The sequence below is a fragment of the Xyrauchen texanus genome, chromosome 10, assembly GCF_025860055.1.
Source record: "Xyrauchen texanus isolate HMW12.3.18 chromosome 10, RBS_HiC_50CHRs, whole genome shotgun sequence".
NCBI classification, from domain to species: Eukaryota; Metazoa; Chordata; class Actinopteri; order Cypriniformes; family Catostomidae; genus Xyrauchen; species Xyrauchen texanus.
Genome location: NC_068285.1, coordinates 33336387 through 33359467, shown reverse-complemented (window position 1 = coordinate 33359467; position 23081 = coordinate 33336387). Strand labels below are relative to the sequence as shown.

The following is a 23081-nucleotide window of genomic DNA, read 5'->3' as shown; positions in this document are numbered from 1 at the left end:
GTGTACACGGTCAGCCAAAACATTAAAACCACCTGCCTAATATTGTGTAGGTCCCCCTCGTGCCATCAAAACACCGCCAACCCGCATCTCAGAATAGCATTCTGACATGATATTCATCTCACTACAATCGTACAGTGGTTATCTGAGTGTGATAAAGTCGAGTTTGTTGGCAATGGAGGAGTCAGCAGACAATGAAACAGGTTCAAGGTCAGTTCTTTTAATGACAGACACACACACTTGACGGTAACCGTCAACTAACACGAACAAGACATTTTTAATCGAATTAATTACATGGTGTCCTGATTAATTAATCGCACATAAAAATATTTGCTGAGAAAGCCCCTCATATAACAATAATTCAATATATAATTATGAAATAATGATACATTGTTATCTTTAAATATAAAAAAAATATATATATATATATATAAAATTAAAAAATATTCAGATAATTCAAATACATTACATTCTTGTAGCAGAAGAGTTCATCATTGATAAAAAAAAAAATATAAAAGTGGCTTTAGAATACAATGTATTGTTTACTACCATATTATTGATTATAATACAATCATTGGCATACAGTTCACAGCAATCCATTTCACAAGTGAATTTGTCAATCAGTTTGAGATTTATTATGAGGGCTTGTTTATGGACCCGTCAATTTACTCCTCCGTCAGAAATGTTTTTTTTAGAAACAAGCCAGGGGTACACATAGCACACAATACTACAGATATACTACTAGACAATAATGCAGAGACATTATATTCATTATATAGTGCAATGGTGTTCAATGCTTTGGAGTTATTGGAGGTACAAAGAGTATTTAAATAATATTTTAAGTCTTTACAAAAAAGTGCAAATAGGGTCTTTATTGACATAAATTTACACTTATGTATAAAAAACTTGGCAAGAAAAATAAACAGATTAATCATAAAATATTAACTTAAGTTATCAAAACTGTGAAAACCAAATAAAACGTCTTTATAAAGCAAAGAAAAACTAGTTAAAATAGAGGTACATACAAACAAACAAAATTTTCTCCAAAATACTACAGCGTGGACACATTCCCAAAACATGTGAGGGGCAGATTCATCTACAGCATTACAGAAGGAGCAAAGTGGATCTATTTCAGGGAGCATGTTTCTTAAATAAAGATTGACTGGGTAAAAAAAGTGTAACAGTTTAAAGGACACCTCCTTAACCTTGTTGGTAATTAAATATGTATGAGGTAAAGACCATACGACCTGCGTCAGACATGCTTGTGTCGCGTCTCAGGTGTGTTGCATCATAAAAGTAAAATGTTTAGGACACTGTGTCAAGTTAAATATAGTTTAATACTCAATCTTTAAACACATCTTGAGATCCCTTAGTTCACACGTTTACGTTGTGTGTCCGCTGAAGACTTGTTAATGTTTTGTTCACTGTAATAAACTGCGTGTTGCTCACACAGCTGAAATTTCACTTACTCTGGAGTAAACAGGTGGTACTACAAACTTGAATCTCTCAGGAAAGCATTGCAGTTAAATGCGTAAATTTTTTAACGCGTTATTTTTTGTACAATTAAATCGCACATTATTAACGCGTTAAATCGACAGCCCTAGTTTAAATACAATATTGCCAAAGCATTAATACACAAAACAGATAATGACAAGACAAATAATAATAATAAAACAGTACAAATAACAATAAAGATATAATTAAAATAAGGTGCCAGGTAATGAATCAAATAAAAACTATAATAACAATATACACTTTACAATATAAAATAAAATAAGCATTTAACAGGATATTATGAACATAAGAAAATAAAAGTACTGTGAATGAAGTACATTAAGGCAGTAATTGGTTTCTGAGGGTGTGCAGCTCAAAAATGAATTTTGCTGGAGGTATTTCTCTCTCACCTCTGTAAATTTCTCGCAGTGAAGGAGAAAGTGTGTCTCTGTCTCGACCTCACCCGTATCACAATGAGCACAGACTCGTTCTTCCTTTGGAAGCCATGTTTGTCTGTGTCGGCCTTTTTATATGTTCAGACTGTGATCACAGAGTCTGTATTTGGAGAGGATCCGTCTCTGTTTTGGATCTCTCTCTCGTGCTGATGCTCTGTCATTCCTTATCAGGTCTCCCTCCACCATCATTAAAGTGAGAGACAGGTGTTAGAGTAATTACAGCCCAGGTGACAAGCCTAAACCGCTTTCCCTCTCCCACAAACAGACACATGACCACGCCCCCTCATGCCTCACAGAGTTATCATAGACGTTGTCAGTTCGAACCACTCTGTTCATTCTCTGTAGACCTCTCTCATCAACAAGGCATTTCCATCCACAGAACTGATGCTTACTGGATGTTTTTTTTTCTTTTTGGCACCATTCTGAGTAAATTCTAGAGACTGTTGTGTGTGAAAATCCCAGGAGATCAGCAGTTACAGAAATACAGAATATTCTGTCTGGCACCAACAATCATCCATGCGATTATCTAATCAGCCATTCATGTGGCAGAAATGCAGTGCATAAAATCATTCAGATATGGGTCAGGAGCTTCAGTTAATGTTCACATCAACCATCAGAACAGAGAAAAAAAATGTATCTCAGTGATTTGGAGCGTGGCATGATTGTTGGTGACATATAGGCTGGTTTGAGCATTCCTGTAACTGCTGATCTCCTGGGATTTTCACTGTAATATAATAAAGTGTTTCTTCAAGCATGTGTCTGTGTGTCTACGGGTAAATTATTTGTAATATTAATTTGATAATAATAATAATAATAGCTTTATAATAATAATAATAATAATAATAATAATAATAATAAAATACATTAATGGGAAAATGAGCCAAATATCATCTTGACATTGTCAAAGAAATCAACTATTTACGATTCCTCTGACCATTGATCCCCGAGATCATAGTCTGTCGGCACAACCCTAATGTGCATTTCTCTATAAATTAACCAAATGTTCAGACAGTATCCTTGCTGGTTTTTCCGACACATTCAGAATCATTACCGCTTTTGCCGGTGTCACTGCGGCTTGCTTCGAGCATGCACTTGTAAAAATTATATTTTAAAGGCTCATTATTACGGTTTAGTATTTCTCTGTAATGTAAAACAGTGTTAGCAATATTACTGAAAACATTCTTTCTCAGCCCTGGAACTCAAACCATTTTCTGATGCCCCCATATATATATATATATATATATATATATATATATATATATATATATATATATATATATATAAGTAATTAAACTAATATCATAAATGTGTGACAACAAGTCGACTAATGGCTTAAACTAAAGACTACTGTCACGAACCCCGCTCCCTCGCTCCGCCCCCTCGAGCTTCCACGCACGTTCCGCCCCCTCGAGCTCGCACGCTCGTTTTGCTCCCTCGAGCTTCCACGCTCATTTTGCTCCTACGAGCTCTCATGCTCGTAGCAGGTCTCCCTCCTCGGGCTCACATGCCCGCTCCCAATGGCCAGAACATTATGACCACCTGCACTCATCTCTATCACCCCTTTATTCATTTCACCTGCACTCGTCTCATCACCTTTCATTGTTTACACCTGCACCTTCCCCTATAAATACCACAGCACATCCGTTTCACGGGGGTTGGTTATTGTATTTAGTTTCCCGTGTCTTTGCCCCCCGCTAGTCTCGTCTAGTTTTGACCTCCTCTCGTTCACCTCTTAGCTTGCCAGCTCCCCTTGTTCCCCTGTCTTTTGCTCCCACTAGTCTCGTCATTTTCCTCTTGATTCCCCGGCTTTCGAGCTCCCCTTGTTCCCCTGTCTTTTGCTCCCTCTAGTCCCGTCTCGCTGATTCTGATTACCCCGGCTTTGACCCCCTACGCTCTCGTTGACCACTCTCTCCTCGATTTGCCCCTTTACCCTATCTTGATTCCCTGGCTTCGATTTAACGCTCACCCTGACCATTCTTCACTGGATTTGCCCTGTTTTTGTACTGTTGCCTGCTTTGTTGGAATAAAGCAGTTTTCTCCGACGTTGTGACTGTCTCGTCTTGTGTTTGTGTGTGCGGGTTACAACTACTAGTGGAAATCTTTGGTCGGGAGCAACCCTACACACAGTATATAGAGTATACACTGTATACACAGAGGTTGAACTAGAAAAAATATTTATTCATCACTTTGACAGACTGAGTTGTACATTTTCCATCATGGTCTATTTTTATCCGTCATACTTGTTTTAATTTAATAGCACAATATTCAGGGGCATAGCAGCCATTATAATGGCATACTTTATCCATGACAGTGGATAGGCTTAATTATATTTTTGATTCCCCAAGTGCAAGTCTGGTGAAACAAAGGAATTCTTGGATGAAAGTAGCTACCTGTCAATCAACCACTGTGCTAAAACAAGATTTTTAATCTTTACCGGTACATGCGGCTTTTAAATGAAATAACCTTCCGATCAGAAAATGCACAGGTTAACTAGAAACCCATTTGAAAACAATATGTTTTGCAGTTCAGTTTGATAATAATAATGGTGCAGAAATGACACGCTTCACCTTTAAACCTCCCATAGAGAAAGAATAATGATACTTCATGCCAGACATAAATGGCAGGCTTTGGCATATCATGAGTTGAGAGAGATTTGTTACAGCAGTATCATGTTGTGCAAGATTTCAGGTGACGAATCAAACATGCACAGTTGACAAGCTCAAATTTATATTTCACACATGATTAAGTCCTGATACAAACACATTCCCTTGCTCTGGCAGTTGTTTTTATCGTCTACAGCTTTCGTGCCTCATGTGGAAGTGCAGTTACTAAACAGATCAAATATGGGTCACTTTTTAAGTGTCAATCAAACTATTCAAATGAGATCTTGTTTTTTTTTTCTAAAGAGTTTGAGGGTTATAATCAATTTAAACAGATCTCAACTGAACTAATAACTGATTTAATTAGATTTGAGACCGGGATGCACAGAGATGAGCACTCCAATTTAATTATCTACAAATTATTTATTTATATTTGAATATTAACAAAGGAATACAAAAACATGCGCTATTGCATGTTCATGTGCGAGAAGCTCATGTTCATGTGCGAGAAGCTGTGTTCAAGGTTTGGGATATCTCACCTCAAGCAGGAGCTATGTTCTTGGTAAACACACAATAAACACATCTACTGCCTGACTGCTTCTGTAATGTGCTTCATCTATCATGGCCAAACCCTAAATCATTTTACATGAATTAAGTTTAAAGCATTGCCTCCTTGGTGCATAATGAGTCAGGTCTGTTAGACAGCTTGAGTGTGTTAATTAAATTTTATTTGAAGCAGTGGAAACAACAGGGATGAAAAAAAAATCAAGTCTGCCTTTGTCTGGAAAAGCCACACTGTAATGGTACTTAACGTGAAGCTCCTCCCTACAAAACAAGTCAACAAGTGGCATTCCCCCCATGCCGAATGGCACTCATTTGGGATTCCAGGCATCTTGCCAAAGCCCCAGATTCTATGAGCATGACCCTCTCTAAAGCTCCGTTTTTTTGTTATGGAGCAGCAGCTGCTCGGTACCATTTGCCTCCACCCTTGTTTCACATCCTATATCATATTGTTTCCCTGTTTGCACTGCTTACATCTCAACTTTGTCTCATCTTATACAACCAGAGAAGATATCAGCATTCTCTGATCACCTCAACGTCACTCAATTCACATTTAGAGAGTGGAACATTATATTTTTGCATGCATATTAAATAGAATGCAAATGTACATTACAAAGGTGTAAACATTTCTTGGGCTTACAACCAATCAAATAAACAAACGAGCAAGCAAATAATTGTATTAATATAATATTTTAAATCAGCATCCAAATAAAAATCTATTGCATGCCATACTTGCACATTTCATTTATTACATTTATTAAGTTCTTTATTCTAACTTTATTTATTTTCCATACAAAATCTAAAGAGATATTATTAACCCAATGCTCACAGATCTGGTTGTTTGACAAAATTAGTCTTTCTTTAATTTAGGCCCTCTTTGTTAGAATGTGGCACCTTGGGCTGTATCTCTTCACATTGACTGCAATTATGTAATTATAAAAAAAAGAAGAAGAAAAAAACGTTGCATTTTGCAATTATGTGCAGGCAACTCGCTTAGCCTTGCGTGCATCTGTACACATTGAGTTCAATGTCATGAAATACATTGAACTTGATCCCCACGCAGATCAAAAAGAGGGCTGATTAACAAAAGTGAACTTATTGTTGCAAATCTACATTGACTGTTATAACTACTCACGTCGGAAACGCTGTGTAATGCAGTATTAATAGAGCCCCGTGCCGTGGAGAGATGGAGACTGTTGTACTCGCGCGCGCACATACACACTGATGCATCTGCTGGCGCGTGAATGCAGCAGAGCTGGTTTGTTTGACACAGATATCCACCCACTAAAGTCAAATAAACAACTGCACAGGCATAATTACTGCATTATCCACTCTCACCCATTCAGGTGATAACTGCTTGGACAGTCCGTGCCATCAAACAAACAATCTCTCCATGCACTGTAAACAATAACTGTGCGCGCGACAGTGATGCATGGACTGCCTCAAGCTCCAAAACAACAAGCCCACCTGACCAAACACCTTCAAGCTCGACTTCAGCGGTCCTTTCGCAGTCATCTGTGCGATCTCTTCCTCGGAGTATTCTTTCAAGCTCCCGTCTTGCATAAGCACAGTGTACACGTTGCGCCGATGACAGGTTGCAGCATCTGTGTTGTCCTGTTTGACAGCCTGGATGACTCCCGTGAGCGGTGCCGCGTCTCCCAGTAGACCCGGCGCATACACGCGGCTCCCAATGACGGAGCGCTTCACGAGCCGCCGCGTATGCATAGTTTTTGTAGCAATGATAACCCCAAATGCCCAAAGTCTAATTAGTTCGACCGCTGCACAATAATGTAGTTTTAAAAATAAAAAATATCACGCCGTCAAACTCCGAACGAACCGAGCGCAAGCTCTGTAAACATCATAATCAACAATATGGGCCGAACATGAGAATAATACGCCAACATTTTCACTGCTCTGGAGCGCATCCACTTAATTCAAAATTTTGTTCCGCGTTCATGCAAAGCGTCGCGGCATTGAACGTGCATCGTTAAGACATGCAACCAGCGCACCGTTACAACATGCAAATGTGCGACTCTACGCTAGATAACCTCTCCGACCGACCGGCAAGCGATTTTTTCTTCTGTCGACCTTGTTTGTTTTCCTTTCCGTTCTCTTCAAACTGACGGTTTGTAATAAAAAATGGAGCGGAACCAGAGTATTGGCTCGACAAACACGGCGTATCTTTCACAACACAGATCGCATGCAGATATGCGCTAAACCAACGTCGACGAAATGATAACATATATGACAGATGCTTCAATATTAACTAGCTTCTCTCGTGCCACGAGTGCTGTTTTGTATGTATTTTGTGCACCAGATTACCGTGAATCCGCTCTCTAATGAGAAAGAATCCAGTCCGCTGTAGTCCATCCGGGTTTTCCAGATTCATTGGCTGTACCGGCGGAATGTCGCCTGTAAACATGTGCGCTCGCGCGGCCAGTGTGCGCTCTCATTGGCTGACGGCACACACGCCTCCACTCGCTCGCGATCTGCTGCACTTTCCCTCCAAACACAAACAACGGGAGTGATTTAAAACAGTGACTCGCGGATGGTAGGGAGTCGGTGGATTGTTGTCTAGTTATGTTGGTCAGTGTTCATAATATTAATGGTCAGGGTTGGGGAGTAACGGGATATAAGTAACAGGATTACGTATTTAAAATACAAAATATTACTAACTGTATTCCACAGTTACAATTAAAATTGGTAATTAGAATACAGTTACATTAAAAAAGTATTTTTGATTACTGAAGAGATTACTTTGCATTTTATTGTGATTTGTTTCATTTAATATTTAGTCGTTTCAGATGGAAACATTTATACATATAAATGATGCGATCCAAAATGCATTTGACCAGCGGTGAAACACTTTCTTATGATGTGTTACATTCATACGAGCAGACAGAGAAGTACATTTGAAGTAAGTTTGGACCAGAAGAAATAGAAATAAACCTTGTGTAAATTGTCAGCTTTACACTAAGCTAAAATGCTATTTCTAGCCATTTTACATGCACATGTTACCAGACACGAGCATATTTTTGTATCAAGAAAATTCCTGTTGGATCATAATTTCTTTTTTATAGTAAGACCGTTAATATTGGAGGCATCACATTTTCAATAACACATTTTTGTATTGTTTTCCTGTAAAAATATCTAAAAATCCTTAAAACAAGATCAGTTTGATTGATCTTGTTTTAGAAACAACACAGCATAAGATATTTAGGTTTTTCAGAGAATTTTTAACATGTGTATTTTGTCTTACTGCACTGACAGAGTTTTTATAGTCAAAACAAGTGCAAATATCTACCAGTGCTGAAGAAAAAATCCAAAATATTTAGAATATGTAACTGACCTTGAGTAATCTAACGGAATACTTTACAATTTACATTTTACAGCATGTAATCTGTAATCTGTAGTGGAATACATTTCAAAAGTAACCCTCTGAACCCTGTTAATAGTAATGACAAAAGCAGGTTTGTAAGCGTATGTGACCCGTTTGAGGGTTCTCATGACCTTTTAGAGCTTGCAAGTTCACTTACAATTCCTTCAAACCATAAAACATAAACTGATTTCAATGTTAATAATTTGTTTGTAATGTTAGGGAAGGAAACGCTGCTCTTTTCTCAATGTGCGCTACACTTTTGCTCAGTATATATAGGTGCAGGATAATCACATTTTCATTACTGAGGGGACCAAATGTAAGAATTTAAGAATCAGACATTGAAAAACATATCTTTTAATTAAAAAAAAATTATCTCATGATTTACTCACCCTCATACAGATGTGTATGACTTTCTTCTACAGAACACAATTTAAGATTTTTAGAATATATTACCTCTGTAGGTCCACACTTTAATATTGAATAGTGGCCAGTTTGAACTATTACATATTTCAAACAATTGTACCTCTCGTGTAGGTACCTTCTCTTTGTATATTATAATTACTGTATGCTTATAGACATTCAGTTATAATGAACTCTCTGGAAGAATAACCCCGTAATGCATAGCATAAAATATTTCATGAATGTTTATCTAAGAAACAATTTTCCCCTGTGAAGTGAGAGTAATAAATCTATTCTGTGTCCTTGTCTACCTCCCTTCCCTTCCCTTATGGAGTTGTCACATTTAAAATGCATGTGGCTTTGAGCAGAGATTCAATCAATACCAGGCAGTACAGCTTAACGTACTTCTTTATTTTGAGTCCCCTAATGCCAATGCATTGACATGGTAATAAAACTGCCTTATTGCAGGTTGTTTTCCTGCACTTGAGAATTTAGTTTATAGACATATTAAATATGAAAAGATTATAATGTGGTTTTGTGAACAAATGCAATGTAAATTTCTAAATATCATTGTCTGAGATTATCATGTAATGTAAAACACAATAACACCTTAATCAGTAATTGGTCAGCGGACGGTTGATGTGGAAGAAAACTTGCATACACATTATATTATTAGTCCAGCATAACTATATTGTTTATTAAGCAAATGCCACAATAAAAAGATGAAATAAACAAATACAAAATTCACTCTTATTTACAACTAAATATATTGAATTTGGGAAGAAGGAGAAACGAAATGTACAATGCTTCACCATAAAACAAGGACCTTCTCAATATGGAATTTGTACCATCACAATGTACCATTATTACAAGCAAACACATGGACAACATTGGGACTCTTATCCACAGTCCACCTGATATTTTAAATAGTGCTAAAGTAACTCAAAGCAATGCATATGTCTTACCCTTTTCACTGAAGCAAATTTTAAATGTTAATTTATCCACTTAAACTTTCTTTAATTACAATGCATCTAGAAAACATGTATTCCACTGACTCCAAAAGCTTCATTAGTTACTCAATACAAACAAACTATAAAATGTTTCACTTACTGTTGTTTGAAAGGAGAGCTGTTTTGCGAAAGATAACAATATTGTGTAAAACCATATTTCAACAACAGTGACATAATTAAAAGATCAAAATAGTTATGTCAATATTTACAGTACAAGTGTCTCTTGGCATGAAATGGTCACATGCGGTGTCTGGACACGCTATATATATATATATATATATATATATATATATATATATATATACAATCAAATTATTTTTTTTATTATTATTATACTGCTACACGAGTGTAAAAGAAGCTAATGCATACCTGATAATAAAGTACATTGACTAAGCTGCCAGGCAAAGCTCTTTGTGGCAGTACCATGATGTCAATCTCCCCTGTGCTTTTCAGTCTTTTGAAATGTTACGTACCTATTAAATGTAAGAACCAAACAATATCTGAAATATACAGTATAATGTATTTGATATTCAATCAATACAGCTGCATTAATAAAAAAAAAACTCTCAAAAGCTATTTTTTTGATCACATTTATATCGATGTAACATAACTCCATCACATCACTAATGGACAATGTGTGAACAAATGAAAGAATTTAAATTCATCAACAATAAAACCTGTCCACCTTTCAATAGAGGAATAATTAACTAAAGATAAGAAAACTCTGTTATTTTTAATTTACTCACCCTCGTGTCTTTTCAGACCTGTTTTCTTTTTCTTTCTTTTTTTCAGTGGAACACAAAAGGGGAATTTTTAAAGAATCTTTACACAGCTCTTTTCCATTCAAGGACAGTTCCTGGTGACCACATTGGTCATGCTCCAAAAAGGACATAAAGACCATATTAAATCACCATATAATTAGTCCATACAACGTGTGCATTTTAAGTCCTCTAAAGTCTAATAACAGGTTTGTTAAATTTAAGACCAAACCTTAAGTTGTTATTCACTGATTATCTGCCAGTCCACCAAAACTCTGGAGTGTCATCCACATTTACATTAAATATTAGTCATTCTAGATTTTACAACATTTGGACTGCTTCTATGGTGTTTTTCTTCTTCACTTTGGCGTTTGCCAGACATGGTCACTTTGTCATTATATGGAAAATAACTTTGTGAAAATTCTTAACACAAAACTCCTTTTGTGTTAAACTGAAAAACATAACTGGAATGACATGACATGGGTGACTAAATATTAATAGAATTTTAGTAACACTCATAAACGAGTATTATAGGCTAATGCTGCATACCTTAAAAGGTCACTCCCTCAAACATCAATGATTTGAAAAAATTATAAAAATTAATCTTGCATCAGTAAGACTCATGTCTATTGATATGTGCAATGTGAATATTTCCTGCTTACCACTTGATCTCTTGTGAAACTAAGTGCTCCATCAGGTCTGAATGATTGAAATAAGTGTAATGCTGTTGACTGTACCTGTGTGGTTCTCTTCTTGGGATAATACAAGGACACAATTCCACTTAATTCAGACACGCTCTTTGCTCAACTTGTATTGGGTGAAAACATGGAGGCAAAGTGGCTCACAGCAGGTGAAACTACTACTTCATGTTATGAATGAAATTTCTCATAAGAGCACAGCTGAAATAAAGGGGGCACCTCAGGTTTGTGGTCCCCAAATATTCTCGAAATAGCAAAGCAATCCATCTACTGAGCCATTCAACAGTGTTGAATTATCTCTGCTGGGTCGCAGGTCTTACACTGAAAAGATGACATCAACTGTGGTCAGCGAAATATCATTCACTATAGGGATGGGACACAATGGTCGACTAGTCATTTAGGTGAGGTTGATTTGTTTATCTAAATGTTATTCGTACATTTAAAAAAATATATTTTTAGCAGCTGTGCTTAAATTAGTGTGGTGTGCTTTAGCTATTGGACAGTTGGCATGCTAAAACCCTCTCAGAAAAGTTGTGTCTATAAATGAATCCCATTTAAAGCACAGGAACTACAGCCATACTCATTAAGATGGACGTCTTTGGACATTGCATCGCGTCTCGCACTGTTTTTTTAAGCATCCGGCCATATGCATTGAGCTTTAAAGACAAGTTAGAAATAGTCTAAATTTGAAAAACATGACATGAGACACATGTGTTCTGTTCCATTTGATTGCACTTCAAACTTTTTTCAATGAAAGAATATGTCTTATATAAAGGCTAATTAGACAATGCTTCCTAAGACGTTCTAGTCGATTAGCAATTCAGCCAACCCAACCACCAGTCAATTTAGAAAATATGTGGTTTTGCACATCCCTAGTTCATTAGTACACTTCCAAAACCCCAACACCAGATAAAACTAGAACTGTAATGTAATGCTCCAATACAAGGGGTGCCGAAATGCTGTACTCAGAAACATTCAATCAGGAAGGGTTAAGTGCATTATTCTAGTTATATCACCCCAAAGTCCAACTCTAAATCTCAAACAAGTGAGTCCCTAGTGTTGAGTGGGTGGTCAGAGACGGGAGATGTCACTGGTTAGGCCCAGTTCTGCCAAGCTCTCATAGTCAGGTTCCGCTATCCCATTGCCCTGAGGAGACCCATCAGCTGTTTTGGGGATCTTGATGGTCTCGTACCCAGGGTCTGAATTCTCCACAAGCTCCTCCCGAGGCTGAGAGCCATGAGCCAGTGGATATTCATCCATGACTTTGGCGTAAAGGTCACTGGAGGTGGACTCCGTCTCCATTCCCTTGATCTCTCCAATGCTGCTGTAGTCATTCTCTTTTTCCTTAACAACAGGCTTCTGTACCTTGGAGTATATGTCTGAAAACTGCAAATGGGAATGTAACAGTGAATTCGACATCTTCAATCTATAGGCTTAAGTTATTTTAGCATAAAGTGATTAAGATAGCTTAGCAAAAACTGGGATATACATTTTTTATTAGTAGGCCTGTCATTCACAAGGGCTGTTTAAAATGTGCTGTTTAATATATTTATTAAAAGGGATAGTTCACCAAAAAATGAAAATTCTCTCATCATTTACTCATCCTCATGCCATCCCAGATAAGTCTGACTTTATTCAGCAGAACACAAATTAAGATTTTTAGAATAGTATTTCAACTATGTAGGTCCATACAATGCAAGTTAATGATGACCAATGTTTTGAAGCTCCAAAAGCACAAAGACAGCATAAACATGCTGGGCATGGGCTGCTCTCACTGCTACCATCAGGCAGGCGGTATCGCAGCATCAGGACCTGCACCAGCTGACTTCATGACAGCTTCTTCCCCCAAGTTTTATTGTGTTGTGTAATTATATGTACATTTGATATGTAAATTGTGTTGTGTAAGTATGTTGTTTATTGTAATTGGTATATGTCTCGTCACTGTCATGACTGCTATGTTGCTCGGAACTGCACACAAGACAACCTACTGTTGCACTTGTGTATATGGTCGTGTGACAATAAAGTGATTTGATTTGATTTGAAAGTAATCCAAATGACTCCTGTGCTTAAATCTATATCTTCTGAAGCAATGTGACAGTTGTGGGTGAGAAACAGTCACATTGTCTTTTTATACTATAAATCTCCACTTTCACTTTCACAATCTTCTTCTTGTGTTTTTGGCAAATCGCATTCTCCGTGCATATCTCCACCTATTGGGCAAGGAGGATCATTTATAGTGAAAAGGACTTAAATATATATCGGTTTCTCACCCACACCTATCATATCACTTCTGAAGATATGGATTAAACCACTGGAGTCATATGGATTACTTTTATGCTGCCTTTATATGCTTTTGGAACTTTTCAAAATGTTGTTACCCATTTCCTTGCATTGAAGGGACTTACAGTGCGGAAATATTCTCCAAAAATCTTCATTTGTGTTCTGCAGAAGAAAGTCATTCACATCTGGGATGTGATGAGAGGATTCTCATTTTTAATTTCCTTTAATTACATGACGCATTGATTAATTAATAAAAACTAAATCGCATATAAATGTTTGTTTTGAAAGCCCACAAAAATTATATATATATAAAAAAAAGGTACTTCAAATACTGTGACAGAAGTTAAGCATTGAATTGACATTACAAATAGTATTTTGTGGAGTCAATATAATTAGTTTGATTTCCATATAATTTTATATAAGCCTATAATTGGCTCACAGTCCATAAGAAATGAATTTATCAATCATCTGTACAGGGCCTGTACATACAGGAAGGGTTCTCGCATTCCATTTTTGTGCTGTTTTTTTTAATTGTTGGTCTATGATAAATGCATCCAGTGGACATCTTTTTTCCATGTTTTTAAGATGCTATGTGTCAAGTTTGCTAAAAAAATAAATAAATTCTAAACCAATTAATTCTGTCAAGAATGTAGCTAAATCTTGCTGTTTTCAAGCCAAGAACGTATTCCTTCTGTGCTATCAGCTCTGTGATAGTGTGGTTTGTGGGGTCAGGGGCATAATTAAATGTGTAAACTTAAGGGCTACCCCTAATAGTTGACCAAACGTTAGTTGATGAGTCTTGATCGAACAAGTTTTGATTGGTCGGTTGGTCGCAGGAAAAAAAAAAACACCACTGGAAACTGATGAACACCAGTATTACTGCTGGTTGGATGCTAGGTGGTACTATGGGGTCATTTTCATTAAGCAGGGTTAGGGTTAAGCCTACAAAATAAAGCAAGACACCTTCAGTTCAAACTTTGAACTTTATTTATCTCGCAATATCCAATTACATCGGCAACCCCTGGGCTGAGGATTCGGTGAATATTCTTGCTTTAATGAATTTACATTGAAATTTATTTATTTAAAAAATGAAAAACTTAAATGAAAGACATTTCTAAATTCAAATTGCACTCCAAATGAAATGAAAAAGCAAATCAAATAATGAAGTGATCAAAAAAACGTATTAAATTTACAGCCCCAGTAATTAGTTATTGGAAAAACGCACAAAGCCGTTTCAGGTTGGTCATTACAAGGGGCTCTGAAGTACTGATAGCATTTCACAAGGACTTACCTCACTGTCCGGCAATGCATGATCCTGAAGCTCTGGAGTCGACAATGGGGAGTGTAACTGTAAAACAGTGATTGAAATGAGACCATTAGTTAAAATCACTCCTTACGTAATCAATTTAAAGATACAGCAGCAGAGGAAATGTCTCACATCAGCAGACACATGCTAGTGTCAAGGACTGATTGATGCAAAACGGAGGAGCTCAGAGTAAACGGTTGAAATTAAACATATAGTTCCTCTCTTGGCAAGAGCAATTGTATATTTACAAAGAGAATCAATAATGGAGTCATTAATTAACAAAGTTAATCCTACAGCGAATCAATAGCGGACACCTCGGCTGTCGGAAGAGAATATCAATCGCTGTGCCAGTCACTGAGAGATTGCAGTTAAGTGTGAAATTTACTATAACCCCTTTGAGATTAACTCTAAAATGTTTTAGAATAATATTTCAAGCCTGTTTTGACTAAGCCATCTCCCCTGTACATTTAAAAGTGTGTTTTGCTTTGATACATTTTCTAAAAATGTGCACACAGGAGCTTGCCAGATTGGCTTAGATATTGGTTTAATTAGAGAAGCAATTCATTTAATAGCCTTTGAGCCCATTTGTGTAGCTCCACAAAGACACCCCTGACCTCAACGCGACTGCAAAATGTCTCTTACAATACAGCTTATTTGCTAATTCACTCTTGCCTTTGTCTCCGTCCAGCCCTATATATTAATGAAAGTGTCTCCTCCATTGATTTTATCATATGAGAAATGAGCAATCATCGGAAGTGCTTAAAACCCTGTCCTGTGCTGTTTTAGGCAGTGGTTTGAATTAGAGGTATTTAACTATTTTAATTGAGCTTTTATTTCTATTTTTCCATTCACTTTATTAAAACTTTAGCTAGTGTTGATAATATGAGTGTTAGTTTTAGTTTTGTTTTTGTTTTTTTGTTTACTAGTTTTAGTCAACATGATCACACATGACATGGATCGAAATTTTGCTTCCAAAAGTTAATGTACCCTGGCCTGAAATCATCCCCATTCAGCCGAATAACTGACAAGTGGCATCCCCAATAACAATTTTGCATTATTTCAAGCTTTAGGGCTACTATTATTGCTACTACTGTCCCACAAGACACCTCCGTGACATTAGTTCTGGTCCCATGGAAAACAGGAAGTAATCGCATTCATATAGACAATGGTGTGCACGCTTCATAGGATACATATTCACTCTAAAATTGCGTTTTTGCTCTGGTGGTTAGATTTAGGGCTGGGGTTTGGGATAAGATGTAAAGTAAATAAAATATGCATTCCTGTTGATTATATTACATTTACAACTAAAATTACAACTCGATTTTGGTGCCCCTTTGTGGACATTTTTACCAGGTAACTGGTAAACAACACTTCCAGCTTCGGCCACTGGGGGTAGTGATTCAAATATCTGTAAAGCACAGACCGATTTCAGCAGCAGAACTTTTGACCTAAGGGCACCAAATTTTTAGTTTTAGTATTTTTCTTTTAAGCTGCCAAATTTAAGACATTAAATGAGATACAAGTACCTCGATATGTTTAACACCGCAAAAAGGTATTTAACAGTCAAAAGACTGATTTAATTTTCATAATACCTGTTTAATTCTATTCTGTCTGATTTCTAAAGACTTAGAATTTAATTCAAGACTAGATGAACTCATTGAATAAAATGTTGTATATCAAAAAGTGATACAGTAAATAATTTGTGGTCATTTTATTTGAGATAATGTTGGAGCCATGATAATTATTTTTACAGTAGTTTAGTTACTGTTATGTTTTTGTTTTTTTATTTCAGTTCACAACAATGTTTACATTTAATTTTTTATTTAGTTTTCGATTGCAATAATAAAGCTACTTTGAGATGGCCAGAGAGGAAGACAGATATGACAGACAGGACAATGTGTGTGATAGGTTGCTGTCAGAAGGGAGCGGGCATGAGGCAGTGGCCTGTAGTGTTGCATTCAATCATGTCAATTGGTATTTGCTTTCACAGTTATCAGCGTGTGTCCACGCATCCTCAAACAAGGCATCAGCGCTAACAATAAAAGTCCTCCCCTTCAGCAAGAGACTTCTGAGTGTTGATGTGCTGAAATCACAGTTTATCTAAGACAGCTGGCCTCAGTCCATCACACTAGTGTGGTGACAGGGACACCAACGCATAATGACACATATGGTGCACTGCTCAGCCAAATAACCAAACTGACGATGAAAAATTGAATGATCTACACAGTAAACTAATAAAGCATGGATGTCTGTGTGACAGTCACATGTTCATGTATGTATATACAGCATGCGTGTGTGTGTGTGGGTGTCAATGTGTGCCTTCTGGCTTCACCTGACAGCATGTCTTGCTCAGACAAAGACAGATGTACCTGTAAACCCAAACTCTGCCTTTTCATACATCATGAGGGCAAGCTGTTAGACATTGGGCAGCTGGAACGCACTGATGGATGTGTGCATATTTTACATATAGACACAAATGGCCAATAAGATAAATCACTGCTGCCACTTTACACTTGTACATCAAGCTACAGGGAATGGGATAGGGAGAGATAGGAGTCAACTTTAAACCCACAGTGTTGTGGGGAATAGGGGGGTTGAAATAAACGTCTGAGTGATCAGGAGGATAATGAAGTAAACTGCTTACTGTCCGGCATTCTTTTTTTGAGACATGATAATGCATTACGTGCAACTCACACATGCCCATACGTTCAACAACACTTCCAGCTTCGTCCAGTGGTTTCGGCCAGTGTGATCAGTCAGTTTACTCAGGAGTTGCATGTGAGTCGCTTACTGTCTGACTTGTTAGTACTGATTCACGATTGACAACCATATTTACTAACAGGCATGACTTTTGAACTGTCCTGTTCATACAACAGGAGTGGATCACTAAATATCTTTATGAACAAGTAACCAAAGTCAATCTCTTCTGTTCTCGCCTGTCACCATAGTAACTGTGCTTTTTATTCAAATACATTTTAAAGATGATGACTTATTTAACAATGGGAAAAGACATGAATCTGTTTCTCACCCACAACTATCATATTGCTTCAGAAGACATGGATTAAACCAATGAAGTCAGATGGATTACTTTTATGCTGTCTTTATGTGCTTTTTGGAGCTTCAAAGTTCTGGCCACTATTCAATTGCATTAAATGGACCTACAGAGCTGGGATATTCTTCTAAAAATATTAATTTGTGTTCAGCAGAAGAAAGAAAGTCATGCAAATCTGGGATGGCATGAGGGTGAATACATGATGAGAGAATCTTAAATTTTGTGGTGAATTATTCCTTTAAATCAAACATATAATTGTATTAATACTACCATTTTATTAATATTACCATTTTACTGTCCTAACTACGCATTATATTGTTAGTTTCAGTTTTATTTCTTGCATTTAGTATTGTTTATCCTGCTGTCCACAACCTTATCAACAGACCTAACAGACCTGCGACTCATTTTTGGTTCCTGTCCCACCAGTTTAGACTGAGAACCACTGAGTTATAGAATGCAGTTGCCACTCACATTATAACCAAAACTGTCAATAAAACAGAACTGCATTTGGCACTTAGCCTAACTGACTTCGAGTTAAAGGTCAAAGGGAGCAGAAAGACAGCGAGAAGAAAAAAAAAGCAAAATGATAACAACAAAATGACAGAAAGCAGTAGAGTGTACAGAGAGAGACTGACAGAGTGAGAGTGCAAGAGGGATTGATGAACAAAGGAGGAGCTGGGCTTCCTAAACAATGGCAACACAGTTATATTGCAGCCTTGCAGGCACAACAGCAGCCTCTCTGCTCTCTACAGATGGCTTCATTTGTATGCTACAGGCACATACAATATACTGTATATAACTGTCAATGAGATCATCAATCTTAAAAAAAAATTATCTAACGGGAAACATGTTGTTCACTATTTTGCTCTTGCATTCTCTAAGTTTGGCTTGCAGGAAGCAGTAGCGCAGTCCCTTCGGTCTGCTAAAGAGATGATTTCTGTTTATTCTCTGTTATATGTGATGGATTGCATCACTTGTGAAGAATAAAGTGAGACAGATATGCTCCTGCTTAAGAATATAATTACTGTATAAGAGCAACTGGTGCTGTGTGCTGTGAACATATTTTTTTTAACCCTTAAGTGAAAATTCCAATCAAAAAAGTGCTGTGGGTAATCATAGTACAGTGATTTATCAGATTGTAATACAATGGAACTTGTATATGCCACTGTACCGAATGTTCACTATAATCATATCCATGTAATAGTGCCATGGAACTGTCCAAATAACCATGGTATTAACTTAGTATAATGTAAAAAATAAACATGGAATACAATCAAATTAGATTTTTTGCCCTCCGAAGGAAGAAGTATGGTGACCAAGATGGCCGCTGAGTGAACTGACTTGCCTTAAAGGGACTTTGCTCAACAGTATAACTGACTTAAAGTTCAGTCATGAAAATATACATTGGCACGCTCACATGTGATGTGTAAAGCCAATCCGCTCGCATGGTGTAAGCTGATATGTCCTTTGGCATGTAACCTGTTAGCCAATCAAGTTGCGTACTCTGTCTTTCTCTTACGTTTAAATTGCTCAGTTTTGCAAATAAACCAGTTTCACTGCAGTGCGCTGCAAAAGTTTTTTCTTAAACCCTACTCCACCCCATGGGGATTGTATGTATTTCTAATTGTTCAGCTGCATGCCCTATATGCTCAATGCAGCATGTCTTGTGTTTGTCTAAGTGGACAGCAGCATCATGCAAGTTGGTATAGCTGCAGGCCGGAGACCTCCAAATCGGAGTGAATCTCCAAAAGAGTGCATGTTTACTTCCAAAGGAGGTGGGGTTACTCCAAAAGGGGGTTGTGCCAACTTCAAAAGGGGCATCACTTCCATTCACGGTTAAGGTTAAGGAAAGGGTTAGGTAAGGGGATCTCTATATCTTTGATGGCAATTTGGAGTGACCACCCCATTTTGAAGCAATACCTGCAGCTATACCCTTCTCATAGCATGTCCACATTATAACACAGTATGTATATGTATTTTCTAGCAGTAGCAAGTCTCTGTACTTGCTGATCTAGTCTGGCAAGACCAATATCTAAATCATTTTGAGAGTTGTCATGACTGAACAATGGCAGATACCAAATAGGAACATAGACATATATTGAAAAAACTGTTTGGTAACCCCCACCTGTCCATTTGGTAGCTCATTAATCTGTTGGTTGTCATTCACATCCAGAACTTTGTTGGGTACTGGAGGTGGTTTTTCATCCTCCGGCTCTTCCAGATCCATAATGGCAGCCGAGCATCTGGCCTCCATGTCGGAGCTATAGCGGCTTTTCTTGCTGAGGTTGACAGAGGCATACTCAGCGCCATTAGGCAGGACAGTGTGATCTGATGTAGCGGGACTGGGGTGACCGTTGAGAAGGGGTGCATGTGGTTCCTTAGGGCTCAGCGTACCATTGTGGAGGCCAATGTCCTTCAGCTCCTTCACAGTCTCATACAGTGAGTCCTCAACACTGACATCGCGGGAGGCCCCGTCCTTCACCACCTCGTATGTTCCATCCCCAGAGGCAGCTTGAGCACCAGCCATGGCGTCCTTGAGGACATCAGTGGGTGGAATGCTGGGTAACTTGCGGTCCTGGTGACACTTGGAGGATCTGTTTTCTGACTGGCTGGACAGCATGTCCTCTGAAGGTTGGGGACTTGTGTCCATCATGTCTGTAAGTACTGTGGACAAGAATAAGCACATATTAATCGCACATACGTGAGTATTTGTGCTTAAAACCTACATAAAGGGCAGTTCAGACAGAACATGTTAATGTGGTTAAAAAGCTAGACATAGTGACATAACAGAAAGCAGGTGTCTCGAAATGCACTTTTAAAAGTTCATGTTCTTTCACATGCCGTTCCTGAATGAGACTGAAAAAACAGCAAGACTTGGTGCAACGGTCAAAGCTCTCCATCTAACACATGTTTACCAAGAAAAACAATGGAAAAAAATGCAGATGGTTACAAAAACGCATTCAGTGTGAACTGCCCTTAAGGATGCATTTGCAGAGAGTGACCAATGGAGGTCGAACAGCAGTTGTGCAGAAAGCCCTTATATGGAGTTTGTTTGGCCATGTTTTATGCAAATGAATTACTAATTGCAAGCATACGCTCCCTCATCTAGAATAATCCAGATTCATCAACATCAGAACGAGGGTGGAAAAAATGAGTGTTCATACCTGCTGTATGAATATCTGCATAGTAAATTACATTACAAGATACATTTTGGAGATCTGTTACCTGTAGCAGGCTCGTTTTGGGAGCTACTAATGGCCAGGTCAATACCATGACTCTCTGCGGACTGGCTACGTGTTTCCTTTTCTGACACCTGCAGAGAAATAGGTTATAATGTTATCAATGTACTATGTGTGGACTAAATACTACTGAATGATGTAATCACCTTTCATCAGGCATGCTATATAGAAAAGAGACAAAGACACATGGGCAAGCTTTTTGTTTGGCTCTTCATGTTTGGTTCTATGGGACCACCTAGTGGCAGCCTTTTGAAAAAGCCTGTTGCCTGGGTGATGAAGTCCTTAAGATACAGAAGGTTAAAGCTGAGAACCACTCAGATTGTCAAGGCAAGACAAAGACCCCATTAAACCTGTCAGGCTGTGACAGACACTGCCATTTAAGTGAACTCCTCCTTGATACATTCACAGGCAAGATGTGCATTATCGTGCAAAAGGTTATCCACCAGACATCTGTCAAAACTACAGAGGTTTTCATATGCTTACAGATTTGATACACAAGCAATATGGCGTGAACAGAGAGATCATGTCAGACCTTTGTCTAAGCATTTAGCAATCATTCACACTCACTTTAAATAATATTTGTCACGTTCCGCAAATACAGAACATTTTAGTGTCTCATTTTAGGAATGCAAAATGTAGGATTATTTACACAAATCCTATGTTTTTGTTGTGAAAACTATACGATATGTAAGATAAATTATTATCTGTCAAAAAATGATTCTAGCATGAAAAGTATATATATATATATATATATATATATATATATATATATATATATATATTATTTTAGTTTATACATATCATTTTTTATAATTCTATATCATTTAAAATGAAAAGATTTCATTTAATACAAATTATATAATTGATTAGACTAAATCATAAATAAATAATAAAATATATTTACAAGAAATAATAAAGTTCCTAATTTTAGTAACAGGGTTGCAAAAATGACAAACCTTTTAGAAAATTAATGGAAAATATATTAGAATTGAATAGAATAGAATTGTGACAAGGAGGAGGGCGTAGCCGAACCATAATGATGGATGTGGTGAAGAAGATGGGAGAACTGGGCACTAAGGAGGGCAAACCCAGTAAAAAGATAACCATCATAGATTGGGGACAGTTGTAACACTTTACATAATGTTTAACACACTGCTGTTTTTGGAACGATGGGAGTGATCCTTCCTTTTGGTTCATTTATTTTATGCATTTGTTCATCATCTACACCACAGGACACCACAGGGTTGGTGTCTTGTAAAAGTCCTTCAGCTATGGACATCTGAGATGAGTCCACCTGAGATAAGCGACTCTGACAGTCTGTGAAAGTTCTGAAGCACTCGGGCAGTTCAGGAGTTTTAAACTTAGCGGCGAGCTGCTCAACTTAAGCATCTCCCTCTGTATAGTCGGTAGTGGTCCATACCAGCGTATTGGTCGAAGTGTTCATGGGCTTGAGCTCAATGTTCTTGGTGATGGTGTGGTTGGCACACACTTTCAACACCTGCTCTCTCCTCATAAGATCCCAAAGTCTCCCATTTTCATTGTTCTTCAGCAGTTTGAGGTTGCAAACCCTCTTTCTTTCCACTGACTGTGGTTAAATGTTGTAAAGAGTCGCTCACCCGCCCCCAGCAAATCCTTTGAAACTGGGATCCTTTTGGCTAAACTGAAAAGCACATGGGAGGATTTTGTCAAGTCTGCAAAACTGAAGGAGTTTGGCTTGCCGGTAATAAGTGGATTCTCATCAAGACTACTGCTGTCTACGGAACTGATCCAAGGTCATTTTGGCTGCCTCTTCTTCTTTCACTTTGTGCTGTTCTGCAAAATTTTTAGATGAGCAGATGCAGATTAATTTTGTG

The 23081-nt window shown here is 37.6% G+C and overlaps 2 protein-coding genes across 5 annotated transcripts in view; both read right to left on the bottom strand.

Annotated features, from left to right (window-relative positions):
* Positions 1–7146, bottom strand: part of LOC127650032 (zinc finger protein 704-like) — a 69960-nt gene extending 62814 nt beyond the window's left edge. For both annotated transcript variants that reach the window (XM_052135151.1, XM_052135152.1), the window contains exon 1: positions 6575–7146. In XM_052135151.1, coding sequence (XP_051991111.1) covers positions 6575–6832 — 258 coding nt within the window. In that variant the 5' untranslated portion in view covers positions 6833–7146. The remainder of the gene's footprint in view (positions 1–6574) is intronic.
* Positions 7147–9561: 2415 nt separating this feature from the next.
* Positions 9562–23081, bottom strand: part of LOC127650033 (phosphoprotein associated with glycosphingolipid-enriched microdomains 1-like) — a 73240-nt gene continuing 59720 nt past the window's right edge. For all 3 annotated transcript variants that reach the window (XM_052135154.1, XM_052135153.1, XM_052135155.1), the window contains 4 exons: positions 21215–21302; positions 20115–20653; positions 14923–14979; positions 9562–12737 (listed from right to left, as the gene is read on the bottom strand). In XM_052135154.1, the coding sequence (XP_051991114.1) occupies positions 12423–12737; positions 14923–14979; positions 20115–20653; positions 21215–21302 (999 nt within the window). In that variant the 3' untranslated portion in view covers positions 9562–12422. The remainder of the gene's footprint in view (positions 12738–14922; positions 14980–20114; positions 20654–21214; positions 21303–23081) is intronic.